The sequence below is a fragment of the Scophthalmus maximus genome, chromosome 3, assembly GCF_022379125.1.
Source record: "Scophthalmus maximus strain ysfricsl-2021 chromosome 3, ASM2237912v1, whole genome shotgun sequence".
NCBI classification, from domain to species: domain Eukaryota; kingdom Metazoa; phylum Chordata; class Actinopteri; order Pleuronectiformes; family Scophthalmidae; genus Scophthalmus; species Scophthalmus maximus.
In genome coordinates this window covers 13,815,845-13,830,802 of record NC_061517.1, presented here as the reverse complement: position 1 = coordinate 13,830,802, position 14,958 = coordinate 13,815,845, and the positions used below count along the sequence as shown (strand labels likewise).

The 14,958-nt window shown below is 41.0% G+C and overlaps 1 protein-coding gene across 3 annotated transcripts; it reads left to right on the top strand.

Annotated features, from left to right (window-relative positions):
* The first annotated feature begins 1,008 nt into the window (after positions 1-1,008).
* spsb1 (splA/ryanodine receptor domain and SOCS box containing 1) lies at positions 1,009-12,311 on the top strand. 3 transcript variants are annotated; one of them, XM_035645821.2, is made up of 3 exons: positions 1,009-1,237; positions 8,446-9,317; positions 10,852-12,311. In XM_035645821.2, exons 2-3 carry the CDS (start codon positions 8,624-8,626, stop codon positions 10,977-10,979), a joined length of 822 nt encoding a protein of 273 aa, XP_035501714.1. In that variant the 5' UTR covers positions 1,009-1,237; positions 8,446-8,623; the 3' UTR covers positions 10,980-12,311. The 3 variants fall into 3 exon arrangements, with proteins under 3 accessions (XP_035501714.1, XP_035501713.2, XP_035501715.1); XM_035645820.2 differs by lacking the exon at positions 1,009-1,237 and adding an exon at positions 1,293-1,877; XM_035645822.2 differs by lacking the exon at positions 1,009-1,237 and having other exon boundaries at positions 8,428-9,317.
* Positions 12,312-14,958: the final 2,647 nt, after the last annotated feature.

Below are 14,958 nucleotides of genomic sequence, written 5' to 3'. Positions count from 1 at the left end.
TCACTGCTGCAGTCGATAATGTCATGCTCCTGCCTATGGGACAGTGTTTGTGTACTTGACAGACTACAATGTGAATTATCAATTATGGATGGAATTATGGATCACACATCACATGTATACCAATAGAGATCACAAAGGCATATTGCTATCCAACATTATGTTTTAGAAGTACACAGCAAGTCAGATGTAATCTACTCTCTAGTTATTATAAAGACACCAAGCACTCATTGTGAATGTAAACTCACCACAGACAAGGTATAAGCCCAGAGCATCTTTTCATAGTTTCGCTATTGAATAATGTGTAACTTCCTGCTTTACTGTAAGACTAACAACGGTGTGTGTGTGTGTGTGTGTGTGTGTGTGTGTGTGTGTGTGTGTGTGTGAATGAATGAAGGAAAGGGAATTGCACAGTGCACTACACTACTCACTGTGCTCATGTTGTAGTGCACTGAGCGGTATAACAGCAGCATGTTTCACACAGCACACTTCAAAAATATATCCAATATCTACACAAATAAATTTAAAATATACGAATTGCAAAAAATATAGAGAATAAGAATAATAAATTTGAAGAATTTACACGAAATATTAACAGTGGAAATAGTCCAGTAGTACAATCAGTTACCAGTAGTGTGCAGAGGAACATGGTAACGTGTGTGTGTGTGTGTGTGTGTGTGTGTGTGTGTGTGTGTGTGTGTGTGTGTGTGTGTGTTTGTGTGTGTGAATGATATTTACATGTGTTTATTTTTTGGGCTACTGGGACAGTTTAAAGAAGCAAGTTATTAATCTGGAGAATTTAAAATCAACCAAATATTTGTCATTCTCAAGTACCTTAAACGATTATTTATGATCAAAATAGTCGATTCATTTTCTCTACATCAACTAATCAGTGATTCTACCACTGCTACTTTACTGTCATTGTTTCGTTTGTTTCTAGAGCTAAGGTCAAATGTCTGCATCATACACACATGACCGCCTAAACCGCGCGTCCAACGCGAAACCGACTTTGCAGTCGCCGCTCGCCGCCCGTCAGCGGGGAGGTTCTAATCCAGCGGAGCAGCTGGGAGCATTTGACCACGTGACGCGAGGGATGTTAGCGAGCAGCCATCATCACTTCACCCTAACTCATGTCCAGCCTGCAACGGCGAGAGCTCGGGCGACAACGGGAAGCGACGATGGAGTGAGTGCGGGGCCTGATCCGGACCCGGTGCCGCCGTCACTCACCGCCTCTGTGAAGGTCTGTGGCGCGTCTCCTCCCCCCCCCCCCCCCTCTCGGTCGCGGCTCGCGCGGTGGCCGCCGAAGCGCTCGTTTCGGTTTCAGTGTTTACTCTTTACATCCCGATTACACGTTCGATGCTGACAACAACGACCCCGCCGAGAGCCGTCGCTCGCGCGGACGTCCACGTCCAAGACACGGACTGAGTAGTGGGTCTGTTCGGGGCTCGTCGAGCGTCAACGCGAGCCACGCTCGGCTGCTGTCGATGCTAACCGACCGCGGTCGGCGCCTCTCGTTGTGCAACGTTCGTGTCGAACGCAGCCGACTATCGGCGGAGCTGCAGCGATGTTGCGAAGCGACGGTTCGTGTCGTTCGATCCGCGAGCTGCTGCCGCCCGGGGTCGAGCCCCGAGCCCGCGGGAGCTCGTCTGGAGATCAGGCAGCTTCGGTCATGAGCTAGCTCGACGAGCTATGACGGGTTCACGGTCCAGAAGGCCCCGGGTACCACTTTATGAGAGGTACTTGAACGGACCACTGGTCTGAAGCAGGTTACAAGAAGTTCGTCTTTCTCTCACAACTGTTGATTCGACTTCACCGCGGTCTTTCCGAGGGCTGTGGTCCATGGAGGGTGGACTGCTCTGAGAGGTTCTTTGAATGTATAGGTCAGTCCCACTTGATATTGGGAAAAATATTGCAGAGAGAGTCTGTCCACGCCATTAATGCCAATGAGGGTACAACAGATACTTCACCAATTGCACCGAAGAAAAGGTCACTGTGCAAAGCAAAGTATAATACATTTGCAAGACAAGACATTTTTGGAATTTGCTTTAAAACTAAAAACATTGTTGTTCAAATTTCAACATAGGAAATGTCATCGCTAACTCTAGTGTGGGAGCCAAGGTAACTTTCCACATGTTCATGTTTAGTTTAAATAACATCAGTGCCCTCTACATTTATTCCATGTCCTTTATATTGCTCAATTTATTCTATTTATTTAGATTCCTGTATATTTCACATACTGTACAGTATTTCCTTTCTATTGCACATTTTCAATTTCTTTAGCTCTTCTATACCGTGTGGTTTTGCCTTACTCTTACTTTGGAACTACTTAGAATTTATTTATTGTATATATTATTTATCTTATTTTTTCTTGTACTATTGCACCGTGGGTCCTTGACTTTAAATAAGTGCAGTTTATATTTTGTTTAGTATGTTATGTTTGTTTAAGAACAGTGGTTGTTAAATGCAAGAATATATTAAGCTTCTGTTTAAATAAGTAAGCATGTTACTGCCGCTTTAAAAAAGAATAGCCCTGTATGTCTTTGAGGTTTAATATTTCATGTCTTTGATGTTTATGTTCATTGCTTTGAAGATAGTTAGTTAGTTAGTTCAGTTGAAGCTCAAGCAGCGACCGAGCCACACGGATTTGTAGCCATACTATACTTTTTTGATGAGGAAGACTTTGTTTTGGATACTCAACATTTACAAACTGGAATAAATATTTTTGTTTTATCTTTTTACACCCGAGTCCTGTGGAAGTTGTTGCGACTACAATTCGTGTAATCCAAGGCAACTGATGAGTCTCAACTCCCCACATTCGTAACTCCCCACATGAAAACACAAAGAAGAATCAAGTACAAGAAATCCCAAGATACCGTGGTTGTTGGTAGAGTTCATCTCTCTAAAGAAGAGAAGTGCCAGTTAAGCAAGTTACCTTAAGAAACGGAGCACGGAAATGAAGATACAGATACAGTTGTGGGTACCAGGCTGTCGAAGGTCATAGCTTAGGCGATGGAGATTGAGTTACAATGTGCAATTAGCTCACGGAAAGCGAAGCTAGCTCAGCTAACATGCAAAATGAATCGCATACGTCAACTAATGGAGGACAGTGGTGATAACAGCCCAACGGCAATTCAGATCAAAATTGAGTTTAACAAGCAGTTTGAAGAGTTCTGTGATGTAAATACCAGTGTTAAAGGGACATGTCAACAATGAGGAAGATATGATCTGGGATCAAACTGATTGGTTCGAACCCATAGCTGATTGCTTTCAAGATTTTGCAGAGAAGGTTATGGTTTGGATATCTGAGGCTCAGCTATGCATTTTAGAAGCTGCAAAATGCAACGAAGAGGTGCAGCCATCAGACAGCGTTTCCAGTGCATACCACTCATCTTGTGGTTCCAAGGCAGGTTCTGTATGTTCTTCTAGTGCATCATCTTCAGTTTTAGTGGACAGAGATACGTTGTTAGTCCAAGCATCCGCTCTAAAACAGAGACAAATCTTAGGGAAAAAATAAAAAGGGAAAAAGAGGTGCTAGCATCAGGTGCTAAAATTAAGATATTGCATGTGTTTGAAGAGCTTTGAATCTCACCCAAAGCACCAAGTCGTGATCGAATGAACTCTTACGTGGGTTCCAAGTATCCCTCACTCACAGACAGGAAAGGAATGTAGTGCAATGACATTCAACACACTGTCCAAACATCAATCATTGCAACTTCTCAGCCGCAAGCAGGGATACCAGAGATGCCAGAGACCAGCACTTAACAAGGTGTTGCTGAAATGCTTAATTGGCAGCAGAGACTAGGATCTGCCTCCTCAAAAAAACCCTCTGTTCAAGGGAGACCCACTAGAATATCGGCTGTTCATCAGGGCATTCGAACATGGAGTAGAGGACAAGACGGAGAGGAGCAAAGACTGACTCTACTTTATGGAACCTTACACCAGTGGGGAGCCCATGGAGCTGGTAAGGCGCTGTCTCCATATGAAGCCGGAGCGCGGCTATTGTGAAGCCAAGAGACTTCTTGGTGAACATTTCAGGAATGCCTACAAGATTTCAGTGGCATACATCAACACGGCTCTGAACTGGCCCACAATAAAGTCAGACGAAGGAGCTCTCCATTCTTTTGGCCTCTATCTCACTTGATGTAGTAATGCTATGACTGATGTGGAGTACATGGAAGAGTTGGACAATGCAGCTCACATGTATGCTATCATTGCCAAGCTCCCGCACAAGCTGAGGGAAAAGTGGAAAAGCTTGGTCTTTGGTATTCAAGACAGACAAAATCGCTGAGCCAATTTCAATGACCTTGTGGACTTTGTTAACAAGCAAGCTAAGGAAGCCTTGCACCCACAGTTTGGTGACATAAAGGACTTTGCCCTAAAGAGCCGAGATAAAGTTCAAGCAGATCAGAGGCTGCAAAGGAGAAGTGCAAACAAGAGAGGCTTTATAACTACTGCAACTATCTCCAGTAACCAAGCAGCGGGTCCCGAGTCAAAGCCAGAAACTAAGGTGACTAGAAGTCAAGTCTGTGCGTGAACTACAGGCTTGTGCTTCAGCTGCCTAAAACAGGGACATATTAGCACATCATCAACTCTGCATGAAGTCACACCCTACATTATTGCACATGAAGGCTAAAAACATTGTTATGAACCAAGGGGTAACGCACAAGTGAGGATGGACTTTGAGATTCAGCTGTAAGTGGGTTCATTGGTGCAGATTGCATCTTAGCAATAGTTCCAGTTCAAGTCAAGACAAACAATGGCCAAAGGATAAAAGCTACTAACATTCCACTTCAAGAGGACGTAGACAGGTGGCCTCACCTTCTGCAGGTGTCTATACCAAAAATAGATGCAGGTATAGGGCTGCTTATTGGGAGTAATGCACCCTGGGCTATTGAACCCTTGCAAGTAATTGCCAGTTTAGAGGGCGGTCCATATGCTATAAAAACACTGTTTGGCTGTACCATTTATGGACCCCTCCGGAAAGACATCGGCCAGAGTACAGCAAGTGGGCCAATAAAGATTTTAGCGCACTTTATAGAAGTTAGCAAACTTGAATGAACGCTGGAGTCAGCAGTTCAATATTGTCTTCCCTGAGTACGAGCAAGATGTGAAACTGGAGATGTCCAGATAAGATCGTCAGTTCCTCGACATTTCCTCACAGGCAGCTAGACTTGTAGACAGACATGAGCCGGTATGGGATTTTAACGGTATGATAACCTTGGGAAAAAATACTGGGATTTGACGGTATCGCGCACCTCTAAAATGTGCTATTGTAAAATTGTAGGTACATTTTTATTAGTAAATGTTGTATGTTAACATTACACAGGATGATCGAATGTGGTTTAGAGGCCTCCAAATCACAAATATGCAACTGTATGAAAACTATTTTAGAAGTTAAAGACATCTAATAGTGTAGAAGAACCCCTGAGATTTTCAAGCATGTAGAACAAATAGTTTAAATTAATGACTTGTGAAACTTTGCAAAGGGTAACCCACCCATGCACCCCTTTTTTTTAGCATCTATATCTCTTAAAATAAAGAAAATACAAGGCAAACAATGTACATACTAGTTGTAAGATATAATACCATTTACATTAAGTATTGAGCATATCCAAGGTGGCCAGTCTCAAGGCCTCTCTAGATTCAACATGGAGCATGTTAGTTTTTTCATTTACTTCTACGTAATAAGGGGGCCCTTTGCCACAGGGAGTGGGAATGGGAAACTCCTGGTTCCAAGAGTGTGCAAATTAACATGTTTCACTCTCCCTGAATGCTGGACAGGCATTTAAAAAGATATGTTTACATTCAGATGCTGGCCACCCGCTGCTTGCTTTTCTTCCCTCCTGTTTTCAAATCACTAGAGAGACATGACCCATTTAAATGGTTGTTTACTTGCATTAGAAGAAGAGCCAAAGCACTTCTCAATGAACTCTTGTCTACAATTCAATTAGAGTGGCCTTCCCAGAAGCAGTTTTCCATATTACACAATGCTCTGTAAAGCCTCCCTGCAACACTGGCAGAAATATGAAGATCAAAAAGTTGCAGCAGTAATCTCTCCTGCACCCACAAAAAGTTGCATCACATCTTTGGGATATTGATCCTTAATGTCGAGTGGGGAGTATATGGTCAAATAGGGCTTTCACTAAAAAAAGAGTAGCCTAGTATTACAGTTGGGGTTCAGTTGCCTTTTTAATGTTTCAAATCAAATGAAGAATGTAGATGGACTGTATAAATGTTGTTTAACAGTTCAGGCTTCTCAGTAAAAACTGTAAGTGCATAGCTGTGTTCTAATGTAATGGAGTTGGTGAAATAAAGCACAGCAGGTATTCCTCAGCCTTTTATTGTCAAGTTTCTGCATTCCTCGAACAGTTTCTGCCTCAAAAGACCCATGTCCCTCAAACACAACAAAATGTCTTTTGATTTTTTTTGCCAGACATTTTATTACTGGTTTTCCTGTTGCCCTCTGACTAGACAACCATATAATAGGAAATGGCTGCAGTTTCCCCCCTCTTTTCCCCCTATTTTTGGAGTTTGTGGGAATATTTCACTTTCAGAATAGCTGAGTAACGTTTCAGCCCATTAAGGGTTGGCGAAATACTTTTGTTGTTGCTTAGTGCTTGTTTTCCTGTTAGCTTTCCGTCCGTCATACAGTACTGTCCAAGTCAAGACAGAAGTACACCTACGACTGTACTGTAGAGTTGGGGTCAATTTTTTTAATGTAAGTGTTACTATTTTTAATAATGCACCACGTTAGAGAGATACATTTTTGTACAATTTGCAGCATTAGTTCTTTGAAAATCTATGTCGTAACCAAGCAGAAGTGGTATTGAAACTGAAATATCTCTAAATTAATCAATATCAAAACTTAATGTTGTGAATCGGAATCAAATCAATTCAGGAAACCAGTTGCGATACCCAGCCGTACTGGGTAAACATCAGAATAATAGCATGTTTTTCAAGATTTTGTTTGGAGATTCTGAGGCACGAAAAAACCCCAGAGTTGTCCTCTGTCAGGCTGTCAAGCACTATCTGTTATAGTTGTTGTGGTCAAAATTGGCAACAACATGGCATCACAGATACATGGATTGACTGTGACTTTATCAAGAAAAGCTGGAGAAGTAATTGAGAACTGCTAATCAATTAAGGCTTCAGTGTTTCCATGTTGTTTGTTCAGCAAAATCCGAAGTGGGTCACATAGCAAGAGGAGCACATCAAAACGGACATTTGTCAGTTAGAGAAGCAGATCTCCATATATACCATATATAGATCTGAGTAGGTTTTTTTTAAAGGTGAACTTAAAAGGATAGCTGTGGAACTTCACTCTAGACCAGAAACTTGTTACTGTGGCGTTTATTTAATTTCCAAACTTGCGCACGTAAAAACCACACGTGCACAGAACGGTATCCGGAAGCGTTAATACTTTTTGATCTTGGTGATAGTTTTGTGTCACAGCTCTCATCAAACATTACCAGCACCGACACTTGGTCAGTGACACATGACCACGTGACAGCCTTACAAGTTTTAACAACGTGAGATGCCTCAAGGCCATTCAGGTGTCTGGAATAACCTCCACATTTGTGAAGGCAACATCCAAAAAGTATCTTTGGCACAAAGCAGTCCTATCACATTTAATTATCGAGGGATAGTTGCCATGGTGTAAATCTCTTACAGTTGACACCTGTATATCAACTCATTGTCACAATGCCCCACCCTGTTTAGCCATGTGGTTATTAAAACTACACACCAGCTAATACGTGTCAGTTGTTAAACGTTGAACTGCAGCTTTTCGATCTGACATCGTAACTAGGCCAGTCTATTCACTGTTAGCAGTCTAATCCATTATACATAATCTTTTAAAAATACATTTATGATTGAGCGGCAGAAACTTGTTTGTCTTGTCTGACTTGGTTGACTCAACATAGCTTAGTGGGAGGGAAGAAAACCGACGCCATATGGTCTTGATCTACTCTCTGACTGCCCTAGACTGTAGATCAAAATGAGATGGGTTGATACATCAGTGATAGTGCATCTTAACTATCTTTACAAAGGTGGTGAGAAATTGACAGAAGTCAGTATTCAGCTTTACATCTCAGATCTCTTAGGTCATGGGACATGGCCTTCTTTATGTTGTCGCAAACACAGCATCACATGAGAACAAAGCCACTCTTGATGCCGCTTAACCGTCCTGCAGCCAATATCAGTAGTTGTTTACTCATTTACCAAATGAATCGAGTTAAAACGCTGAGTGAATTTCCTGTTAAATGTAAACAAGAGCTGTATAACATAATTACAGCCGATGTACCATGATGGCTTGATAAGGATACAATTACCATGTGCCTTATCTTTAACCATTTGTCTTTTAGGTTCAAACAGAAAGACTGCTTAGTAAATAAGTGAGTATTTGACTTGTCTGTCTTTTTTCCTTTCATCTCTAATTATTCCATGTAGGCTTCATACAACACTCGGGCTGACCTTGGCTGTCTGCATCGAGTGGCCAAGGCACAACCCCGTTTCTTTGGTTGCAGTAGCAGAGTGGAGGAGAGGGTCTGAGGCTGATTACTCCCCCCATAAGTCTTTGAAGAGGGGGGAGGAGGAGGAAGAAGGAGCTGTTATAACGACCCCGAGCATGGGGCAAAAAGTCCCAGGTGGCATCAAAACCATCGATATGCGGGATCCGGCATTCAGTCCCCTGAAGCTGGAGCTACAGGCCCTGAGTCGCACCAAGCCGTCTCGACTGGATCTGCTGCTGGACATGCCCCCTGCCAGCCCGGACGTCCAGGGCCAGCACTCGTGGAACAACGATGACCGTTCGCTCAACATCTTCGTCAAGGACGACAACAAGCTGGTGTTCCACAGGCACCCAGTGGCGCAGAGCACGGACGCCATCCGCGGACGCGTTGGCTACACGAGAGGTTTGCATGTGTGGGAGATAAGCTGGGCCATGCGACAGCGGGGCACGCATGCCGTGGTTGGAGTGGCCACAAGCGATGCCTCGCTACACTCGGTGGGCTACACAGCTCTGGTAGGAAGCAACGCTGAGTCCTGGGGCTGGGACCTGTGTAGGAGTAAACTCTACCATGACGGCAAGAACCAACCAGGAAAAACCTACCCAGCCTTCCTTGAGCCAGACGACACCTTCATAATACCAGACTCGCTCTTGGTAGTCTTGGACATGGATGAGGGAACTCTGGGTTACATAGTGGATGGACATTATCTCGGGGTGGCGTTCAGAGGACTTAAGGGCAGGAAGGTCTACCCGGTGGTGAGCGCCGTGTGGGGACACTGTGAAATAAGAATCCGGTACATAAATGGTCTTGATCGTAAGTACAACCTTTTAACCTTCAAAATCTTTCTTAATCTGCTTTCAGACATGCACGGAAGTCCAGACATTTTCCAGAAATTTTCCAGGGGGGCTGTATGACAGATATGTGAATGTCCAAATATGTTTCTCCGGACATTTTTTCTGGAACTTTTCCTGCCAGCTCCAGAGGAAACATTTCTGGAAAATGTCATAAATCTCAGATTTTCCGGAGTTCATGTCTGAAAACTGCTTTAGTTATTAACTGTGTTTTGGTGGCTTGTGTACAGCGCTTGCATAAACAGAGACAGCATTTATCGATGCAATTAACAACGTAAAGTGTTGGTCACAGTAAAAAGGACAACAGACGGGGTTACTGTGGAGCAGCTCTGTTGTCTCTGATTTGTATCAGTATTCTCTGCAGTTATAAAAAGCAATGCGATAACATGAATGATTTGTATTCTTGCTTTGCCATCCAGATAATATGAATTAATATTTAACTGTATCTCTGACTCACTTCTCATGTGAGAATGATATCACTGCGTCCTGTTCTCAGTTAGGAGTTAAGTGTAAAGACATGATCTCCCTCTAACCTGCCTAACCTTTTGTCACAATATGTAGATTCATATTTGGTATTTATCTCCTCAATACATCCAGTACATCTGTACAGGAAAAACAATAAGCTTTACAGAAGCAGGCATATGCATAAAAATCACATTCAATTTAAAATGACATTGCTCTCACTGTTGGATGTGGAGCAGGGAAATCCCAGATCTAATACTCTATTGATATCAGTTGGCTTACCAATTATGTAATGTCCTGGCGGTTTGGATACATGCTGTGGCTTGAGAATATGGCAAAAATTTATATTTTCTGAGGGGCTCGGTTTTAACATCTAAAAACAAAGGTCAAACTTAAAACAAATGGCAAGGCTTCTTTTTGAAGAACAAAACAAAATGTGTGTTTGAAAATATGGACATATTGAAAATGATCAAGTACCAAAGTTTGGCACTGACTGTGTGTCGTCACATTCTTTGTCTTGTTTGCTCATTTTTGGTCAGATACTTCTTTGTAATAGATTTGGACATTATTTTATTATTTTTGTCATTTGGCAAATTTAAGATTTGTTGATTTTTGTTTTTGTTAAATGGGGTTTGTAAAAATGTTTTTAGTAAGTTTACTTTATTATTACATTAATTTAGCTGATGCTTTTGTCCAAAGCAACAAGAAGTGCATTCAACCAGGAAGAAATTACCCCAAAAAGTGCAATAATAATGCAAGTGATTTTAGAATACACTTTGGTTAATGTTTATTAAAGAGAAATGGCTTTATTGCCTATGAGTTCCCCATGGTAACAAGAGACCAGCGTTATATTGTTGTTCAAATCACGTTTCTAGAACAGTCCCCCTTCCCCTCTGTGCTCATTTAATGGACATGACACATAACACCCTGCCTCTCAGGTGTGAGTTTAGGCTACAAGCATATACACACTCTTGAAATGACATCTTAACATTGCAACCTTTGCTCTTCCTTACACTTCTGATGTCTCCCTCCAGCTGAACCCCTCTCTCTGATGGACCTGTGTAGGCGTTCTGTGAGGGTGGCATTAGGAAGAGACCGTCTGAGTGAAATCCATAGACTGCCCCTGCCGGCCTCTCTCAAGAACTACCTGCTCTACCAATGACGCTGACGACAGTCACAACACACACACACAGCACGCCCTCGTCTCTTTCTCATGTTTCTCTGGGATCCGTCTTGGGTTGAACCCGTTTGACAGGATTGTTCAAACCTCCAGGACTGACTCAACAAGTATGCTTCTGTGTCTGTTTCTTATCCTGTTTTTATGACTCCTTGCAATTGTATCCTCTAACTTTGTGAAATCAGGAATCACTGAGCTCTATGCACATGCTGATCCAGACGATGCCACGACAGTCACCTTATTGGTGTACCTCCTCCAGTTTGATGTGGCATATTTAGTCAGTACCTCTGCTGTGACCTCCAGGCTTTATGATTATGGATTTGTATCTTGTAGCATTTTAAATTGAATTGTTGTGTGATGGAAATTGAACTTGGTGCAAAGGTGCTTTGTCAGTATCTGACCACAAGGTGGCATCACATCAATTTGTACATCCTTTAAAAAAATGAGAATTATAACATGGAATCCTAATTGCTTTTAAAAGATGTTTTTTTTTAAATTAATAATGAATAAAAAAAATTGCTGTTCACAAAACAAGGAGAGGAGATGCTGACCACTGCATTGAGTCTCTGAATGCACTGTGAGGCAGCTGAAGAGCAGCTTTCACCACTCACTGCACTGTTCCCTCTGCGATGTGGATGGACGCGCCCCATTGCTTTTACCATCAAGCATGTGACGGGAACATCATCAGCAGAAATTGTAACAGAAGAATAATGTCACTGTGATTATTCGTAGCATGATTCTACAGGATTTCAGTTTTTTTCCTATACAATCAGTGTCTTTTTAATCTTTTCTGTCACACCTGCTTTTTTGTAGCTCAGTCATTTTCAACCACATGCTGTCAAGACTCAAGAGTTGTTTTCTTTTTTAATTCATTCAACCACTGAAACGGCTACTGTAGTGTAACAGTTGGTTGTGAAGTAAATCTACTACTCTTGGGTCTCACTGTCACATAACTGAGAGCCATTGATGTAGTGTTTGTGTTTTATGAGGGGAGGAGGGGGGCAGATTATTTAGGTGAACAAAGTTGTGCCTGAATCGGAAAAACTGCAGATCTGAGGCGACGTAATGACAGAAGAGACAATCCACAAAGTGCTGCACTAATGTGAAGGTCAGGTTGCCAACATGTTGTCAAATGCCATATCACAGACCTGTTGACTAGTATTTTCAAATGTACAGATGTTCACATTCAGTACTCAGCTGGACGTGGACACACTGTGCCACACTTTACTTTCCCTTGCTTACAGATTCCATTTTATTTGTATTCCTTGATGTAGTGTTGTTTGTAATTATCTATTAAAGATTATTTCAAATTATTAATTTTGCTTCTTACAAGAGTCTGTTGAAAGGCCACTAAGCTTTACGCTGTGGGGGGGTGGACCGAATTATCAAATTTACATGTCTGCATGCTATTTTGGTGTAAAAAAACAAAATGGATCCTGTCAGCTTCACAGAATTCGCCATCACTCAATGATCACAAGTCAAGATTTGTGGTGTCCGGCTCAAGAGAAGGATTGATGTCCCAACTGAAGACGAGCCTTGATGAGAAGACGGCTCTGTTTAGTTTTGACACCAAAACAATGTGCTGACATGTACATTTCCCTTACTGTTTTTTAATATTGTGCACAGTTGAGCAGGGTTCGTCTTTGATAATGAAATGTCAAATGATGTTATACATTTCCTATTATGAGATGGTAGCATTTTAATTATGATTGTGATTTGAATATTTTCTTAAATGCTTAGATGGAAGATCAGGTAATATTTTTTTTAAATTTTCAAATTTGACTTAACATTTTAATATTGTCCACTGCACAGCAGGGGTATGACTTTGAAAACTTTCCCTTTTCATTTTATTATGGTAACAAAAATGTCCATATCAGTATGTGAAAATGCAAATTGGATTATTGCATTCAAAGTTGTTGTTTTTTACTCAAATAACACATTTTGGAATTACATGTTCATTTTCATTTTGTCTTTTTACTATAATCTTCTATATAACCATTTCACGAATCATTTTAAAGTTTTAACACGCTTATGATGAGTGATTATTAAACAACAAATATTTACATACATGTAATGGACTAGAAATAATATGTCTGAGGTCCTCACGCAACAGATATTTTTGTGAATCTCTCTGGCAAAACAGGAATTTACCAGCAGTGAGGGTGATGAAGACGTCAGTCGGCAGCTGCTGGATTAGTTTCCCCTCCATACAGAAAGTCTGACGAGATTAGGATAGACAGTGGATTTGCACATTCTTGGACACACTGGTCACACAAAGTATTTTACCATGCACAATGCTGTTTTAATCACAGTACACAGAATAATGGAGGATATGCATTTTCAGAAAAACTGAATTTTTTTAATGTTTCCACAATTTTACTCATTCCCATGAAGTAGGTGAGATGTGAGTCCACACATCCAGGGTGCTGGGAAATATATTAAAATGATAAGAAATGTATCTTATTATATGGAAAGGAGTGCAATGATTCTATACACACATTACTTACATCCATATTCTATCCCAGTTAAATTGTACCAAATGAGATTATGAAAAACATATGGTGTAATGTAAAAATGTATGTTATTGCCTCAAAAATGACTGTAATCAATACCTGGATTTACAAGTTAATTAAAGCTCATAGTGTAAGGGCAAGAAAGGGCATGAAAAAAAAATTCCCTTTTGCAATTAAAACTTTATTAAAATAATACTACATTAAGAGTCAGCATTGCAGTAGATACACCAAGGGTGAATATTCAACAAGCAGGTTTACACTGAAATACTACTCAGTGAGGTGCACATGGGGCAAGCACTGAGGGAAACAAATGCTAAATGGGGCAGGAAGAGGTGGGATGGGCTCTCACTGAGCCTCCATCTACTGTGAGTATCACCGATACAGAAACTGTCCTGTAAACACACACACACACACCAAACACACACACTGGGATCTAAACTGCACCTGCAACTTAACAAAGCCAGTACCAGTAGGTTCATAAACAATGAGGCTCTAGGCAACAAAAGGAATAAAGACATCTACAGGAGGTTTATTATAGGGGTTATGAATTTCATTTCTTGACAGGCAGAGCTCTACGTGACTGTCCGATAAGTAAAGGTTTCATCTTTGGCCGCTTGGTGTCAGTATTTCCAACATTTAATAACCATGAAGGTCAGTGAAGCTCATCCAGTCTCATTGCTGTAGGTTATGTGATGGTAAATGGGTCAAGTTTGAACAAAATAGATAAATCTCTGCTGAACAAACATGTATTCCGTTTTTTGACTTAAGAATTAATTGTTGTTTAGTTTTTGACATATTGAATAAGTGTACCTGTTTGACTCTAAAACCATTATCCAATTGAAACCATGTCTCAAAACTTTAGGGATTATGACAGTAAACTCCAGCTATAGATGCTGGGTGAGATGACAAGATTTCACAAGCCAAAAAGGGCAGTAAATCCCTGGTATAGTCTTTAACAACGCATTACATTTCATGATCTCCACCATGTGTCAAATCTCAATCTGAAATGAAACCAGTGACTACAACTGATAAAAAAAATGTAGTTGATTAAAAAGGACAATACTTCCTTCTGAAGTAAAGTGGAGTAGAAGTTTGGAAATGCTTGAGTAAAGAGAGAAGGGCCTCAAAATTGTAAATACTCACTGTTTGCGTTAAGTTACTTAGTTGGTGGCAATACTCAAATACATTTGTATTTGTTTAACTTCACACAGCTCAGAGGATCATTTAATGACACTTATGTTAGACCATCGCTGTTGGCAAGACAAAGGACATCCCTACCTTGTTTTAATACATTAATAACTCCATTAGTACCAGTAGAGTAAATAACAAAGATTTAAACACAGTGGAACAAATTGACTTCGGATTCTTATATTTTAATTGAGCTGAAGCCCAATGTCAGTGTTGTTGTGTGTCAATATAGAATGACACAAATGTTGTTATGATTTAAAATA